This window comes from Pholis gunnellus, assembly GCF_910591455.1.
Source record: "Pholis gunnellus genome assembly, chromosome: 21".
Lineage (NCBI taxonomy): Eukaryota > Metazoa > Chordata > Actinopteri > Perciformes > Pholidae > Pholis > Pholis gunnellus.
In genome coordinates this window covers 377,297-395,140 of record NC_136548.1, presented here as the reverse complement: position 1 = coordinate 395,140, position 17,844 = coordinate 377,297, and the positions used below count along the sequence as shown (strand labels likewise).

The 17,844-nt window shown below is 44.1% G+C and overlaps 1 protein-coding gene across 2 annotated transcripts in view; it reads left to right on the top strand.

Annotated features, from left to right (window-relative positions):
* The window catches only part of mtr (5-methyltetrahydrofolate-homocysteine methyltransferase), a 52,904-nt gene that overhangs the window by 21,982 nt on the left and 13,078 nt on the right, over nucleotides 1-17,844 (top strand). For both annotated transcript variants that reach the window (XR_013767570.1, XM_079182363.1), the window contains exons 27-31: nucleotides 7,109-7,184; nucleotides 8,017-8,172; nucleotides 9,404-9,603; nucleotides 10,521-10,721; nucleotides 10,820-11,012. Coding sequence is in view for 1 of the 2 variants with exons in the window: in XM_079182363.1 (XP_079038489.1) it covers nucleotides 7,109-7,184; nucleotides 8,017-8,172; nucleotides 9,404-9,603; nucleotides 10,521-10,721; nucleotides 10,820-11,012 (826 nt within the window). In the remaining variant the exon portion in view is untranslated. The remainder of the gene's footprint in view (nucleotides 1-7,108; nucleotides 7,185-8,016; nucleotides 8,173-9,403; nucleotides 9,604-10,520; nucleotides 10,722-10,819; nucleotides 11,013-17,844) is intronic.

Here is a 17,844-nt window from a genome sequence, read left to right as displayed (position 1 = left end):
CATCAGACAAGTGAACAGGAACAAGTGACAGAAGATGGTCTGACTCAATCCATATAGAAAGTGTTTTCAGAAAAGCTTTTTGACGTCCGTCTCACAGAATAGATACACTTCCATTTTATTAAATGTATCAATCCTCACTCACGCCCTCTGGCTTTTCTCGAAGTCTATTTTTCTCACGTTTAGTGAAGCATGATCTGAACAGACAGCTGTTTAATCACACAAATATCCCTCTGTATGTTTCTTTTTTTCTTTGTAAATTATGTTTATTCTCAAAAGCAGAGTACATAGTCATACATTGCACATGTCATTTTTCATTTTCTCCCAGAACATGTGTGTAAGATCTGCTGGTGAATTGTGACATCTATTGCAGCTATCCTTAACATTTGAATATATTTTTGAAAGTTTGGAGTTATAGTGCAGGCGATGCAGTACCTTGAATTGTAGTACATTTAGCCGTGCACACGAAGAGCTGTTATTGACTAACTAGGGCCTGGTTCCAGAGTGAGTCTGGTATGTTCATGGCAAGTTCTTTTTCCCACCCTTCTTTGATTTTGACAATGTTAGTCTCAGTAATTGAGTTGATAGTTTGATATATTCGGGATATAAATCCTTTTAACTCTGGTGATGTGTTCAGAATGTTGTCATACACTGAGTCTAGTGGTCGAATAGGAAAACTAGGGTTGTTAGATTTAGCAAAATTCCGCACTTGGAAATAGCAAAACAAATGGGAGTGAGGGATATTATATCTCTTAAATATATCCTCGGAGCTTCCAAACACCCCACCAATGTATAGCTGATCAATGTTGGAGATGCCATTTTTAAGCCATAGCGAGAATGCACAGTCCAGTCTGGGTGGGGGAAAGAGGTGATTATCATGAATAGGGGTTGTAGTCGATAGATCTCTGAAGACAAATTCTGTGCGAAACTGTGCCAGAATTTTTAATGTATTAATTACTATCGGGTTGGAAGAATATTTTCCTGGGGAGAATGGTAGTCTAGCGGTTACCAATGCCAGAAGAGAGGACGATGGGCAAGATTTAGCTTCATCTAGGCACCAGCTTACTTGAGGGAGCTTGATCCAATATATTATTTTCTGTATGTTTGCTGCCCAGTAGTAATATATGAAATTAGGAAGAGAGAGTCCACCTTGAGATCGATGTCTTTGTAGCATCACTTTACTTATCCGTGGTTGCTTATTATCCCATAGGACGCCTGTAATATGCTTATCCAAGGTAGTAAAAAAGAGTTTAGACAGGAACACCGGCAGGCATTGAAGCAGATATAGGAAACGTGGTAGAATATTCATCTTAACAGAATTGACTCTACCTGTTAATGAAGCATAGATGGTTTTCCATCTCTCAAAGTCTCTCTTCATCTTGGTGATTAATGGAGAGAAATTCCTATTACATAAGCGTTAAAATTTACGAGTGATCTAGATGCCCAGATAATTGAATTCAGAGTCACACTTGTGAAAATGCATTTGCATTTCTAGAGTCCTTATTGCCAAATTGTTTAAAGGGAAGCATTCACTTTTGGAAAAGTTCAACTTATATCCCGAGAATGTCCTGAATTGCGTAAGGATTTCTGTGCTCTGTGCTCAGTGTTCCACCTGTGAATTCCTTTAATGTTAGGGGATGCTTTAAGAGCAATGGATAACGGTTCGATAGCTAAGGCGAATAATAAGGGACTTAAGGGTCAGCCTTGGCGGGTACCTCGGTATAAATTGAAATATTCTGAGTTTGATCTATTGGTGACAACAGAAGCCCTGGGTGAGGAGTAGAGGAGTTTTACCCATGCCACAAACTGAGGACCAAAACCAAACTTTTCCAAAGTCCTGAAGAGATATGGCCATTCCACCCTATCAAATGCCTTTTCTGCATCTAGAGAGACAACCATCTCTGGGATCTCTCCCGACACAGGGGAATAGATAACATTGAACAGGCGGCGGATATTACTGAAAGAGTGGCGATTCCTTATGAAACCAGTTTGGTCTTCAGAAATTACTTTATGGATAACGGTTTCCAGACGCATAGCCAGGGCCTTCGCCAGAATTTTATAATCTGCATTGAGAAGAGATATTGGTCGGTAGGATCCACATTCATTTGCATCTTTTCCAGGTTTTAACAATAAAGTAATTGATGCACTTGTCAGAGTTTGTGGAAGAGTACCTTGGGTTAAAGAGTCATTAAACATATCACGCAAAAGTGGTAATAGTTTATCTGAAAATCCCTTGAAAAATTCAATGGGGAAACCATCTGGCCCAGGTGCTCTGCCACTTTGTACAGCTTTAATTGATCCCAGTATCTCGCTCGTATTCAATGGTTGGTCTAGTTTCCTTTCTTGGCCATTATCAATATTCGGGCAGACCCTCAAGAAACTTTTCCATGTCTGTGTTGTTTGGTGGGCTTTCTGATGCTTTTTCACCATGTTCGTAATGAAACCCGCGAGCCTGTAGTAATTGTTTTTCTACTTTGCCTGTTGACAGTAAGTCGTACTCCTTTTGTAAATTAAATCTTTGTTTCGAAAGTTCAGGAGATGGTGTTGAGTTTTGTAAATCTAGATCCCTGATTGATTTGATGAGTTGATCTTGTTTATCTCTACGCAATTTATTTTGCAACGATGAGAAAGCTTAAATTTCCCCCCTCATGACAGCTTTAAGAGTCTCCCGCAGAAGAGAGGGGGATACACCATCTTTTTGGTTGTTCATGATAAACTCATCAATGACTCTATTTATCAAATCACAAAAGTTCTTATCCCCAAGCAGTAGAGAGTTAAACCTCCATACAGGACGGGGTTTCTGTAAGAGATTTAATGATAGATCTAGAATTACTGGGGCATGGTCAGATTCTACTATTGCAGAGTATTCTGTATTGGCCACTAACGGAAGTAGGGTTTTATCAATAAAAAAATAGTCTATTCGAGAGTAGGACTGGTGGGTATGTGAGTAGAAGGAAAAAGTCTTATCAGTGGGGTTCTGAAACCTCCAGGGATCAACGCATCCAACCTGATCCATAAAAGCCAACAGGGTTTTTGCCATTTTTGAAGGTGGTTTTAAAGTAGGGTTTGATCTGTCCAGACTGGGGTTTATTAAGCAATTTAGATGTCCTCTGAATATTAAATTATAAGAGTTTAAAGTAGGAATATTGGAGATCATTTTCTTTATGAAGTCTTCATCATCCCAGTTAGGAGCATTCACATTAACAAGTATCACTGGTGTGTGAAAGAGCGTTTCACGGCCATTTGGATCTGAGATGATGTCTGCTGCATTAAATTGTACTTGTTTATGAAGTAGAATAGCCACACCCCTTGATTTACTATTGAAGTTAGAGTGGAAGATTTGACCAACCCAGGGTTTTCGTAATCTCATTTGGTTTGCTGTTGATAGGTGCGTCTCTTGTAGGAAAAATATTTCGGCCTTGAGTTTTTTCAGGTGAGCAAAGACTCTAGCTCTTTTAATGGGGCCATTTAGTCCTTTGACGTTCCAGCGGACAAATCTAGTAGTACCTCCTCCTGTCATTGTTCCACTTAACATGGGTCTACTGTGTACTTAAAGTTAAAGGTTCGTTTTCTCATGGGGCAGTGCATTCCCCGTACAACTTTGAACTATCTAATACCCTAAAAACTACAACATCTTGAACATAAAACACCATTCCTATGCTGGTCTCCCTAACATGGGCTAGCGCAGGACTCCCTTAACTTGGTACTTCCAGTAAAGCCTTCCTTAATTTCTCCTAACTGGGAGATTCTCCCAACACATTATATTAGTGTGTAAGACCAACTTTGAGACATCACAATAAAGTATAATTACCCACAACAAGTACATGTTGAAACATATCATATCATAGCTTGTATTACACAGGGTGGTGTGCATTTTAAAAAAACAAAAGAGAAGAGTGGCTCTCACCTTAACAATGATAGTAGCAGGAATAACAGTAACCATATCACCAAACGGTGAGAAACGGAGAAGAGAACAAGCCCGCATCTTACAAGGGACGCCATGTACATATAACCACACCTGTGCCTGCCTGTTTATATGACCGTGATCGCAGTGGCGGGCCGTCAGGGCCTGCAAAGCCTTCTCTGCTGGCCTAAACAGAATCACAAAGTTATAGCTATTTTATAATTTAATATTTTTTCTTAAATACATTTAATTTTTTCTTATATGTATTATAATTTATAAAAATATTTTTCCCATTATCTTATTTTCTCATTGCACAGCTACTGTGCTCCTCAGTTGCTCTGCTTCCAGTGCAGCTTGTTTTAAGTAGAGCTTTTATCCAATCAGATTTCACCTCTGTGTCTCTAGTAAGAAGAGAGGCCCCAGCCTGCAGACTCACCCAGTGCTGGCATGTGCAGTTTAAATTGAATGGGGACGATATTGTTGATTCAACCAATCAGATCTTTAGTTTGGGATTCATGGCCCCACCAGAGCGGTTTGCAGGCCTAGTTACGTCAGCTCAGAGTCCAGATGCCTCTCTGCCAGCAAGGTGCAGAGTGTGCTGTGATTGGTCAGTGGGTGGGCACGTGACTATGTGCCCGCGAAACATGATTGCTAGCAGAGCTTTGTAGCAGACAGAGTTCAAGTGGAAATATTTGAAAGACATTTTACCTAGCTTTGTTTTTTTAATATGAAATGGCGGAAGGAGGAGAAACGGATTTAGTGGCGGAGTTACTGGGAACGCTTTTCTCAAGAAGGACATTTCTGAACAAACTGGACAGTAAGAAACGACCCCACAGCTAGCAGCCCTGACCCAGCCAGGAAAAGGATTTGTATGCAGCGTCAGAAGCGTTGCACATGTAATGGCTGTGAATGTGTTTCATTTTAACTGAGCGTCGGTACTTTTGGAGAGACTCGAGTGGATCTACAACTCACAACCGCGGCCCGCCCTTCGCCGGTCCACGGCCGAAGACGACCACCGAACACGGTCGAAGGCGACCACCGAACTGCGGCGGAAAACGGACCACCGACCGGCCGCGGAAGACGGACAAGCGACCGGCAGCGGAAGACAACCGAACGACGACGACCGAACAGCGGCGGACCACGGACAACCGACCGGCGGCGGATCCGGTTGGACTTCTTACTGGAACTGATGTACTGGGATTAAACTCTTTGTCAGCATAGACAGCATTTGGTAAGTGAACTAAGCTTCGTTTGTTTACCTCTACTGTTCATTTGTCTATCGTGGCGTTTTTATGAATAGTATTTGAATGGCTCGTGCTCGTGTGGTGGAATGCGTGGATCCGCTGCAGGTCTGCTGGATTGATTTGTTGCTTTGTTGTCATACGAATATATGCGACTGCTCTTGTGAGTTTGTCATTGTGTTACATTGATTTGGACTATATTGTCCGTTTTGGACACAGCGTCCCGTCATGCTCGTATTCATGTATCTGCACATTTTATTTCATTTGTCAAATGTTGCAGTGTTATGTGAATATGCGGCTTTTACACGAAACAAATAATAACCCGTAGCTGTGACGTCATAATGAGGTTATTAGAAGTGGAGAACAGCACTGAAGGCCCAGGTATAAAATCCACGGCCCGCCACTGCGTGATCGTTACTTCGTTAGCCGGCTATCCGTCGGTCGTAGAAGGCTTTTGCTTCTTCCGGGGTGTCGAAGTAGATGGACTCTCCTTCAAAGGTGACGCGCAGGCGGGCCGGGTGTAGCAGTCCGAAGCGGATCCCTTTTCTGTACAGTTCTTGTTTAATGTCATTGAAGGCCGCTCTCTTTCTGGCAAGGGAAGCGCTCATGTCCTGGTACACTCTCAAAGTCACATTGCGAAACTTTAATTCGTGTTTCATGGCCCATCTTAATATTGTTTCCATATCCGAGTAGTTGTGAAAGCACACAATAAAAGGCCTGGACTTGGCGGACCCTCGCTCTGGTAGCGGTCCGGTGCGGTGTGCGCGGTCAATCAGCGGAGGTGAAGTGAACACCTCCGGCCCCGCCGTCTCCATCAGTAGGTCCGCTAGGAACTGCTTCGGTTCCCTGCCCGTTTCGCTGCCCTCCGGTACGTTCACGATGCGGAGGTTCGATCTCCGGGACCTGTTTTCCAGGTCCTCCAGACGGTCGTGGAGAAGCTTGTTCTGGGACTGCATAGACGTAATAGTCGCTTCGGCCGAGGTGAGCCGCTCAAAGTTTCCACCCACTATCGCTTCTGTTTCGGTGAGCCGTGTGTTGAAGGAAGTCACATCCCGTCGTAGCGCGTCCATAGAGGCCTGTAATGATTGGGAAGATGTCTGTACCAGCGCCGTCATGTCTTCTTTCATCCCGGTACGGTGGTTTTCAAGCAGGGAGGACAGCTGTTGCATTGTGACGGGCTCGCCCACGTGAGTGGATTCCCTCACCTGGGGATGGGTCTGGGCCCGCAGCCATTTTAGCTAGCTTTCCAGATAGCGAAGTATTAGCCCGAGTTGTCTGGGTTTGTAACCCTTGTTGTTTATGTTTTGATGTCATTTCTTCATCCAGTTGTCTTTCTAGCACGTTTGACAACTTGCTGTATGGTAAAAAGTCGAACACAAAGGAGGTCTTAAAGGTAAAATATAAAAAGTAGTCGGGAGCTTCTCCGCGTGCGTCTGCTCACTACATGCTCGAACCGGAAGTCCCTCTGTATGTTTCTACCGGAGTCAGTGTGGACCGGGTGACAGAGCGCCGCGCGTCTCGTCAAACCACCCGTTTGAACTCTTCCTCCCTCTCGTCGACTCTTTTATCACTTAACTTTCTTCCCTGAGTCATCAGTGACCAACGGTGACATATACAGCTGTCTTTTATATGCCACCAGTATTTTAATGTACTGCAACTTAGTATTTTCAAATCATTTGGTCACAGAAAAAGAGAAGTTGCAGAAATAGATATTTCCAAACTGCCATGACACACTGAAATGTTCCGGACAATCATACATGCATCACACTTTCACACTGTGCATTGTTTAGTCTTCCTGTTCTAGACCTACAAATCTGTTAGCTACTAATGATATCCAATAATTGAATGTCCTGAATTTTAATAAATATTAACTTTAGCCAATTGAGTTTACTTGTGCTGAAATGTGTTAAATAAATAAAATTGCCTTGCCTTCCTCTTCATCCTCCATCTGCCTCTTCATCCTCAGGATCGTAGGTATCTGTCTCTTTCCCAGGCCAGAGAGAAGGCTTTACATATCGACTGGCTCTCTCTGCCCAGACCAGGTAAGTTAGCTCAGATCAATGAAATCCAAAGTCATTAAAGTGCTGCAATGGAATCGCTCGGGGCAACTCATCACCGTCAATGTACGTCCACTAGAAGTGTTGTTTTTGTCTCAGACGGGCTCAGATTTTTGTTATAAATGTCTGATAACATTACGGAAAGAACCCTGAAGAGAAATAAAACCTTTCACTTTCTGTTTGTTGTTGAGTCTAACTCGAGGACAAATCTCGTATTGAAATCTGTCCTCAAATCCACATTGTGGAAGTCAGCTAGATATTCAGCCATGACATTGAACATCTTTTAGAAAACACTAAGCTACGCTTTCTGTTCTCCAACTCAACAAACTGACAACACTGGCTCTCCTCTCTCCTACTCACCTTTCCACCGTTGCCATCAAGTCACATGATACAATAACAAACAGACCGGATCAAGACTGAGGTAAAGAAGAAGGTTTTATTTCTCTGTTCTTTTTCATAATGACACCTATAATAACAATCAGAGCCTCTCAGGGGCAAAAAACAACACTTCTAGTGGACGTACATTGATGGTGAGGAGTTACCTCGGGCGATTACATTGCAGCTCCCTCAATACTGAACCAGTTTTAAAAATGATTGTCCCTATTAGTCACTTACACACAAAAACATAAGAGTCCAGGTTGGAAAGTTTCCCATTAAAGTAAAATATACTGGTACAGTATCCGTCAGTACAAATATCATATAGCCTCAATGAGGTGTTGTTACAAGCAGATACAGAGGAGATACTCCATTGTGGGAAATGTTAATTTTCTTCATGGACCTTTTTTAATTGTGCTCTTTCCGCATCTTTGTGTTTCAGTGCGTCCTCAGTTTCTGGGCACCCGTGTGTTTGAGTGCTACGACCTGAACAGTCTGCTGGACTTCATCGACTGGAAGCCTTTCTTCGATGTGTGGCAGCTGAGAGGAAAATACCCCAACAGAGGTTACCCCAAGATCTTCAACGACAAGACCGTCGGTACTAGCTTCACAAACCATACCACAAACATCCGTCGTGCTACGTGAATGTTGATCGTGCATTTTCCGTTCAGCGATGTCAACACTCAGCTCTTTATATCAGCAAGAATCATTTTTCTTTTAAGATGATTCAATACTGTAGATTATTATATATTTCCTTCTAATCTATTGTAAGGAAATAATCAAGTTATCATGGTTAAAAGTAAAATAATTTATTTGGCTCACGTTTAAATATCATTATTCACAAAAAGATAAAACATCCCTAATGGATTATCATAAATAAATGTTACTGTAACATGTTACTGGATGTTAACCAGGACATGTGAGCGGAGTGGAGAGGTGGGTGCTTCCCCTCTCAAAGCCGCTCCGCTAAATATCGCTGCACGCTCGGCTCACAATTCAATCGCTCACCACTCACTCCATTACAGAAACGAGCTGCGTTGCGGCTGTACCTAATATTGTTTTTTTTATTCAAAGCTTCTATTGAGGTTTTAATGAAGCTTTGAATTCCATAAAATATGATGTCATCAACCTAACAAAAAATCCTCAAACTTCTAAATTTAGATAAAGTGATTCATCAGATTTAACGAGCTAATCTATTATTTCATTTCTATTCATTCAACTTTCTTTCATCAATATAAATTGTCATTTTTGTTAGATTGCTGCTTGACTTTCTCTTTAATAGGCGCCTCCTTTGTGTGGGCGGTACAGCAAACAGGTTTTTGACAACATGTTGTTTTTGAAAGGCTAAACATTTCTTTAGACAAAAACATGTTATGGATTTGCGAAATTATTACATTTATCTTTTTTTTTTAAATAAATGTTGACTTTACAACACTCTGGAGTTATTGGGAATGTTTGAATCACACAAGTCTGAAACTATCCTACGCAGCCGCCGTGCACAACCCACACATGCATTCTGGGTCAGTCTCTCGTGGGCGTGGTTTGGAACTCATGGCGTGAGTGGTACCAAAGCAAAATTGGAGCGGCAGATCAGGCAACGCTCCAACCTTTTACAAAATCGGTTCTGCACTCCCTCCATTGTATATATTGTGAATGCACATGCTTATGGAAGGTACAGTGTCTGGTGATTAGTGCAGTGAAACCAGTGACATAATCTTGAAAGCTAACAACACATACACATTGTCAGTAGTGAGTCAGAGGAACTCCCAGCCTCGTCGTCACAGGAGGTGAAACCGTGTCTGACCGTGAGCAACATATACTTCCTGCAGGTGCGGAGGCTGGCCGAGTCTTCGATGACGCCCAGCGGTTGCTCAACCGCATGATTGACAGCGGTAGTCTGAAGGGGCGGGGCCTGGTGGGGTTCTGGCGTGCCCAGAGTGATGGCGATGACATCCACGTGTACAAAGATGATGTCACAGTACGCAAAGACACCGAGCCAATCGGCACATTCCACGGCTTACGGCAACAGGTGAGGTTCATAGACAGCTGTGGTGTATTTCATGCATTGCTCCAAGTTCAGTGTCGGTCATACAGAGGTGCACAGATCCACCTCACAGCAGCAGCCTGGATTGTTGCTGATGTTGTTGTGGAGCGCTGCTGTTAAAGGGCGGGTCCGTTGTTTATGTTTTAAGGTTTTTATATCATGCTGTAGCCTCCCAGTGGTGTTCCTTATATATACCTTACCTTTTCCCATGTGCCCGTATGTTGCTATATATAGAAGCAGACAGGAGTACAACACAAGCTTAGCAATGTACTGCTGTTGACACCAATTTATTTTGGATCCAAAAGTCGCACAATAACACGAACTAACTGATCACAGCAGCAGTAGACCAGCTTACCGTTTTTGTCAAATAATTCTTGTGGTTTGAAGACAGATATAACTGCTTCAGTTCCCCGTCGGAAACTGCTGTCTGACGACACGGTGAAAACATTCTAAATATGACGTACACTGATATTGATTGTTTTTAGGTGGATAAAGTATGTTTTGCTGCTGCTCCCGTCCACTTTGCTCGTCGCCACGTTCATAGCCTTATTGATTAGCTTACTTTAAAAAAGTATTTTAACTGTAATGTTCTTTTGGTTGTGGCGCTTGTGTTACATTTTCTGTATAATTGTACACTACTACTCCTACTACTACTACTACTACCACCCCCTCTTGTTGTTTAGCTGTCTGAGAAGATCGAGGAGTGCACTCATGTAGCATAATCAGGAATCAGCCAGCCAACGTGTGGTGCCTACATGTTTTGCCAGATGTTATACTTTGGATTTGATTTGATTATTTTCTCATTCAGATTCTGAATGTGACCTTCATGACGGAGGCAGAAATGCATGGTGATACATTACCAAAGTCGGTAACATTTCCGTGTGTGTTTGTGTGTGCTGCAGTTGGAGAAGGACAGCTCCAGTTCAGAGCCCTACCTGTGTGTGTCTGACTTCGTTGCCCCTGTAGACAGTGGCGTGGCAGACTACATCGGCGTGTTCGCTGTGGGCGTGTTTGGAGCCGAGGAGCTGAGTCAGCAGTTCCAGGCTCAGGGAGACGACTACAGCAGCATCATGGTCAAAGCCCTGGCTGACCGACTGGCTGAGGTACAGTAGGGACAGCTTCCGAACATTCCTGCTTTTTTAACTGTTGCTGACGCGGTGTTTTCTTTGGTCTCTGCTACAACCTGCTGTTTGTCCTCCAGGCCTTTGCCGAGGAGCTCCATGCTCGCGTGCGCAAGGAGCTGTGGGGCTACAGCACGGACGAGGCTCTGCAGGCCTCAGACCTCCACAGAATTCGATACCAGGGCATCAGACCTGCAGCTGGCTACCCCAGTCAGCCTGACCACACAGAGAAGTCCACCATGTGGAGCCTGGCTGGGATCCAGGAGAAGACCAGTGAGAGCATCAGGCATTTTACTGTTTGAACTGCAGCTGAAAGGCTCCCAATGCTGTGTTACTGTTTGTCTCATGAGGCACGGGTCAAACAATCTATAAGTAGTGAAAAAAGTCAGTAAGAATAAACCATGAAATCCTACCCCCACACACACACAAAACAGGAGATTCTGCTGCTGCTGCTACTTGGTTGAACTGTATTTTAGGTGGAAGCTCACTGGTCACATTAATGGAGTCATGAAATGTAAAGAGTAGCCTACATGTTAGAGGAGAAAAATCCATCTTGAAATTAAAAACGTGAGGTAGACACATTAATGCTAGTGAATAGAATAATACAACCAATGTAGTCTTAATTTAGAGAAATTGAATCCTTTGTTCTTTTGATAGTTTGTATTAACTTTGATATGATTATTTATGGATCAAGTAAATGCACATTTAATTAATCAATTTATAATAGCTTTTTGCGAATTCATATATTAAGACTGTTATATGACAACTTAAGAACGCTGGGGGGGTTGCACCCCCACGTGGGGTCCAAAGCTTTTTGCTGATGCCAAGAAAAGTCCAGAACACAGTCAAATATGAAAGAAAAGAGAAAATAGAGGCAGAGGGCAGGGTGTCTGAAGATTCACAGCCACACACTTCTACTGGGTCATAAGATAGGGATTATTTCTTTAGCAGTCTATACCTTGTTTTTTAGGAAATTGCAGCATATCATACCGTTAAATAGACTGAAAGGGGCACCAAAAATGTACGTTTTCACACTCACAAGATTGATTTATTTGACCAAAAAAGGTCCCAATGCATATGATGTGATGTTCATGTAGCTTATATCTGAGTGCACAAACAGGAATTCTGCAGAGTTTCAGATGTAAAAAAATGAGTCTATTTAACTGAGCTGGCATTAGCAAGGAGGGATGTTTTATGGCTGACAAATGCCTCGTCTCCATCTGAAGGCACTGTGTACAGTCTACTGTATATCAGCCTGTCATTGCATCTCCCTAACTATCAGTCACGCTGTGTGATCTTTGTCTGTTAGACTGATGCTGGCTCAGCCAAGCTGCTGCCACACTCATCAAACTGTCTCAAGTGATCATGGCCTCAGGACGTGTCGTTGGACCACATCCTAGTGTAGTCCAGATGGAAAGGTTTATGTCTCCATGCAGGTTTCTACTGCACATATTGACAACAAAACACCAGACGCTAATTTTAAGGTAATATTATAAATAATAATCTCAGTTTAAATTCTATATTTATTTCACATTAGCGATGGATCAAATGACTGATTTGGAAAGGGTGTCTCTTTGTGACCAAGGTCACAAATGTCTGAAAACAGGACTTAGATTTATCAGGTGGACACAAACCCAATTCCAATTGAATGCTTATGTCGCTGCTCAATATGTGTCAAGTTCCTAGGTGTTTTTCTTTCTCAACTCTTGCCACTTCAAACGGCCTGGTACATGAACCCCCAAAGGACGCACGGGACAACTCTTTCCAGTCTGACAGTCAATCTTTAGTTGGTTTTTCCTTATTGGTTCTTGACTTGTTGCATCAGCTGGTTGCATTAGGTTGAAAACCTTCAAACACAAAAAGCACAAGTTTAAACAAAAATGTAAATAAACTTCAAACAATCCATCCCACCACCCATGACTTATAGAAACACTCCGACTACAAACAATCATCACAACAAAAAATCACATTATAGTACCAGTGGCTTGTTTGGTTGCACCATGAGTTGGAATCTCTCTTGCCTCTCTCTCTCTCTCTGTTGAAATGTTTTCTGAGAGAGCCCTTCCATCCGCAGGTGTTCCAACTTTTCAGTAATGAGCAGCCTGCACTGGCCTGCTGGTGGTGCATTCTGGGACTTGCAGTCTTTTGTATGCAAGTTCCACCATTTTGTCTCAACACTTCCCACTTGAGCTCCTGGTTTTTTAAACCCAGGGAGGTCACACTAGTCTTTCAAGCCTGTGGTTGTTCTTCAATGGGGAGTAGGATGACTAGGCGTCTGACTTCCCTATGCAGAATTGTCGCAGGGATTTTTGTTAAGAGCCTCTTGGTTCTTTCCTTGTTTGTTTTCGTGATCTCTCCTTTGTTTGGCTTCATGACTGGGACGGGGTACCTGGGAAAGGTTCTCGCATGTACATCCCTTACGATGCCTGGTCACTCACCACATCAGTGTGTATGGCTCTGCAGGCCATGCAACAGAACACAATTCCCCACACTTTGCGTCTGACTCTTTTCTTTACTTCATCCCTCACCTCATAAGGGCCGAACAGGTCCACAGTGTCACGGGGCATGGTGGAGGACTCAAGCGCAGACCAGGCAGAGTAGTGTGAAGAAAGTAATTTTAATTAATCCACGGAATAGACAAGAGACGAGGGAGGAAATTCCAGCAGGACAGGGAAGACAGACGGGAAAACCGGGAACAGGACAAGCCGAAAGGGCGGGTAGACAATACAAGGATCTGGCAAGGAGTGACTGAGTAGCAGGAGTTTATGTAGGGGGAAGAACAGGTGAAAGGAGTTGTGCTGATGAGGGGGAAGTGCTTGATTAGTGATCAGAGGCAGGTGAAGGGAATAGGCTGAGGGAGTGACTGACAGGTAGAGTGAGGAGGGTAGAGAAACACAGAACACAGAGGCAAAGCCTAATCGTGACACACAGTTCAAATGGTGCAGCTGTGCCTGTTCGCTCTGGTGGAAGTTCACTCATGATTTGTTGACACTGCCTTGCCTTGTTTTTCCTGCAGACCACACAGCTGTCTACCATTTTCTTGGCATGTCTTCTGCCTTTTATCACCCAGGCTTTTTTCCTCGTTCTGAGAAGGGTGCCCGCCACTCCCTCATGGTTTGATTTATGGGCTTCTTGTGCCAACAATGTAGACACCCATGCTTCATATGGCAAAACTGGTACTGCAGTCTTGTCATCATCAAACATCTGCATCCTACCTCCACAAACAAGAAGTCCAGAGTCCAAATCTTTGTACACTGCCAATCTGTTTAGAGTCGTGTCTGGAAACGTTACAACTTCCTGAGCTGTGAGAAAGAGGTCTCTGAGTGCATCTTCATGTTCTTCCACAGTTAGCACAGCTCCCTTGGTCTTTTCCTTGAATGACATTGCCTCCCACTTTGACTGACCTCTGGGCTGTCCCTTCTTCTCCCGCCACTTATGTGCAGCTCGCCACACCCAGCCGATGACCTTGACTAGTTTAGACAAGCTACTGAACTTCCTCACTTCCACAAGATTTTTGATTACCCAGCCAGCAGGTTTCCTTCTTGGAAAAGGAGGACTTGGGTTTGATGCAGCCTTTTCCTCTTGAATTTCACCTTTGTGGCTCTCCTGCAGGGCTCGCAGGCTTTTCTTCTTCTGGCCCATCTTTGCTTGAGCTCTTGTCAATACAGCTGCGAATGCCTTCCTTTGGAGTTTGTTTACACTCTCACACGCATGAGCTGCAACCTCTCCAGCAGACTTTTTAGGCCACTCCTCTACTGGCCACTTCAGGAAGTCCGGTCCATTGTGCCACGTGGAATTCTCCTTTAGATCTTCAGGAGTGCCACCTCTTGTAATGATGTCAGCAATGTTCAGATCTCCAGGTATCCACCACCAGCCTTGCACTGGTCCAGCCTTCTGGATCTCGCCCACTCTATTTGCGAAGAAGGTCTGGTAACCATAGCTTTCTCTTTGAATGGCCCCCAGGACTGTTTGACTGTCAACTAGATGAAACCATCTCTCAATCTCCATTCTTCCATGCTTTTCAACATATTTCCTGATCCTGGCTGCAAAGACAGCTCCACAGACCTTAGCTTTGACTGCATCTCCCTTTTGATCCAGCGGTGTAAGCTTGGCTTTCGATTCAACTAATCGGACCTCAATTCCTTGACTTGTCTCCCACCTCAAATACATCACAGCTCCATAGGTTTTGTCACTTCCATCTGAGAATGTGATCCCCCATGGTTTACCTGTCCAGTCAGCTGGTGTGAGGCTCCTTTGGAATCTATTCTGTCCAAGCTGCACATACTCTTCAAAAAGCTGAATGGCTTCTTCTCTGAGGCCTTCTGAAAGAGGTTTATCCCAGGTTTCGTGGGTTAGCTTACCACCTCCACCTTCCTGGAACGCTTTCCTGACAAGGATTGCCCCTTTCTGTTTGGCAGGTGTAACTAAGCCAACTGGGTCGTACAGTCCAGCTACTTGGCTTAGGAGTCCCCTCCTAGTCAGCGGGTTAGGTGTCTCAGGTCTCAAGATTCTTGCCACCTCTCATCTTCTTTTTCCTTTTGGAAAAGTTAATTGCTGTCATCATGTAGAGTTTGTCTTCCTACACTTGGTACCCAATGCCCAGGGCCTTGTTGTCTTCATGTCTCATTTGATTTGGAAGAATAAAGGTTTTACTTTGTTTCACTTCCCTTTCCAGTACTTCTGCTTCAGTGCCTCGCCACCCAATTTGCCCTGACCGGACCCAAGGTTTGAGAAAGAATCCTCCAGTTCTCAAGATCTCTTCAACTCCTGCCGTGATTTTGTTCAGTTCCTGCAGGTCATTGTGGGAGGTTAAGAGGTCATCCACATAACTGTCCTCTTCAAGGACTCGCCGTTCATCCTCGAGGTGAGCAAACATGGGCAGGCTTGCTGTTAACCTCATAGCTACCTGTGCAATGCAGCCGGCTGGTTTGTCTCCGATGTTGACTCTTGTGATGGCATATTCACCTATGTCCTCATCTGGACTGTCCCTCCAAAGGAATCTGTGCAAATGCATCTCACGCTCCTCTAACCATACTGAGTTGTACATTTTCTTGACGTCCCCTAAAGCTGCATGCACACCCCCTCTGAACCTCAGCAGTACAGCTCTGATAGAGTTGAGAACATCTGGTCCCTTTAGAAGAAGATCGTTCATGCTTACACCTTTGAATTTCTGGCTGCTATTCCATACAATTCTCACTGGAGTTGTCACTGAATAAGGGTTTGGTGCCACCAGATGGCTTACGTACCACACTGTTCCCTTCCACTTGTTCATGATTTCTTCAGTGAGTTTTATGGCTGCCTCTCGTTCAACCATCTCATGGATTTGGGTTGTATTTGCAACTTGCCACTCTGGTTCCCTCTTCAGTTGCCTCTCGGTCCTCAAGAACGTAGCCTGCACTCCAGCTTTGTTGTTGGGGAGAGAGGTGGGATCTGCAGTCGATGGATATCTTGCATCCCAATGTGGAGATGTTGTGTGAGCATCCTCTCTGATGTAGGTGAGGCCTTCTTTTATGATCTCAAGCTCTCTCTCCTCTGCCAAGGTCATTTCTTTCCCTCCTTGTTGGCAGTGTCCGCATCGACATCCTCCACATCTTGGTTCACATACAGCTCCGATGCTTTCCCACCTCCACCACTCCAGGAAGTCACGGCTACCAGCAGCTGTAAACTTGGCCTGAGCCACATCTTCCTGTTGTGACTGGGCTGCCTCAGGTGTTGAACTCCTGAGGATTTCCTCATACTTGACAGCAGCTGTCCTCATGGAGCGAGCAAAGTGTGTTTTGGACTTGTGTGCTGCCACTTCAACTTCCTCAAACAAGTCGGGGTGTGCTCCGCCCACTGTCTTACCCAATGGACTTTGCCATAAGACGAGATCTCCTACAACTCTCACCCTCTGCGGAGCGAGTCTTCCCTCTCGGTGGCTACTGAGTAGTTCAATTTCTTCTGGCCTCCTCAATTCCTCAAGCTCCACCTCTGGGAAGAATTTCTGCAACTTCTCAGGTTCTATTACTTTGTGCACTTTGGCAATTTCATCCAAGCCGTAGCAGACAAGTTCATGTGCCCTCTCTGTTCCTTGGGGAGTTTTGACTCTGACTTTGAGGACATATCTTTCAGTGTTCACTTTCATGGTTATTTCACCAACCCCGTGCACAACTAAGGTTATCTTCTCACTTTGTAACTTCAGCCTGTCAGCAGCCTTATGGGTAATGTAGTTTGTGTCAGATGCAAGGTCAACCAGAGTCCCAATCTTCTGCCCTGCATTCGCAGTGACCTCCATCAGCATCATGATGACAGGAAGTTCAGACAGGCCCTTTCTCTCTAAAAGCTCTGACTGGTCTTTAGCATTGTTTGTAACTGAGGTTTTGTTGGTGAAAGCTTCTTTACACCTTTCTGCTAGTTCTGGGGAAAGTTCAGACAAGAACTCCTCTTGTTCCTCCGTTAGCTTGCTTTTACCTCTGCTGCCTTTTCCACTCTTTTCCTCCTCACCCCTCCTTAGTTCTCCTTTTGGGCAGAGAAAGTAATGGTGGTCTGGGGTGCCTCCTCCCTTGTTACAGTCTTTATTTCTGCATAGGAAGGTATCTCTGCAATATCCCTCGTCATCATGGCATCCAAGACATTTTCTGCACGCTCCCAGCTTTTTTAAGGCAGATTTCTTTTCAGGTAACTTCAGCCTACAGAAGAAAATCTTGTTATTGTGTCCACTATCACCACACACATCCTCCAGGTCTCCTTTCTTTGTGGTTCTTGTCGAGGCATATTTCCGCTCATATTTCTTTCCTGGATGGTCTGATTTCTCCATCTTCTCCACAATCCTTAGCTGTTCAAGCCTCTCAAGGATTTCTTCCTGGTTTTTTAGGAATTTTAAGAGCATGCAAAGTGGTTGTCTGAAGTGACACCATTTGCAGGATCAACCATAAACATTAGCCAGTCTCTCTTTATAAATTCAGGTAACTTGCTCTCAATAGATTTAATTACCAGTGGGTTCTTTATGGCTCCGGAGTTTCCCAGCTCTGTGAGATCTGCTAGGGCTTTTTCCACAGCCTGTATGAGGTCAATGACTTTCCTTTGCTGGTTCCCCCTCACATATGGTATCTTCTCCAGCTCCTCA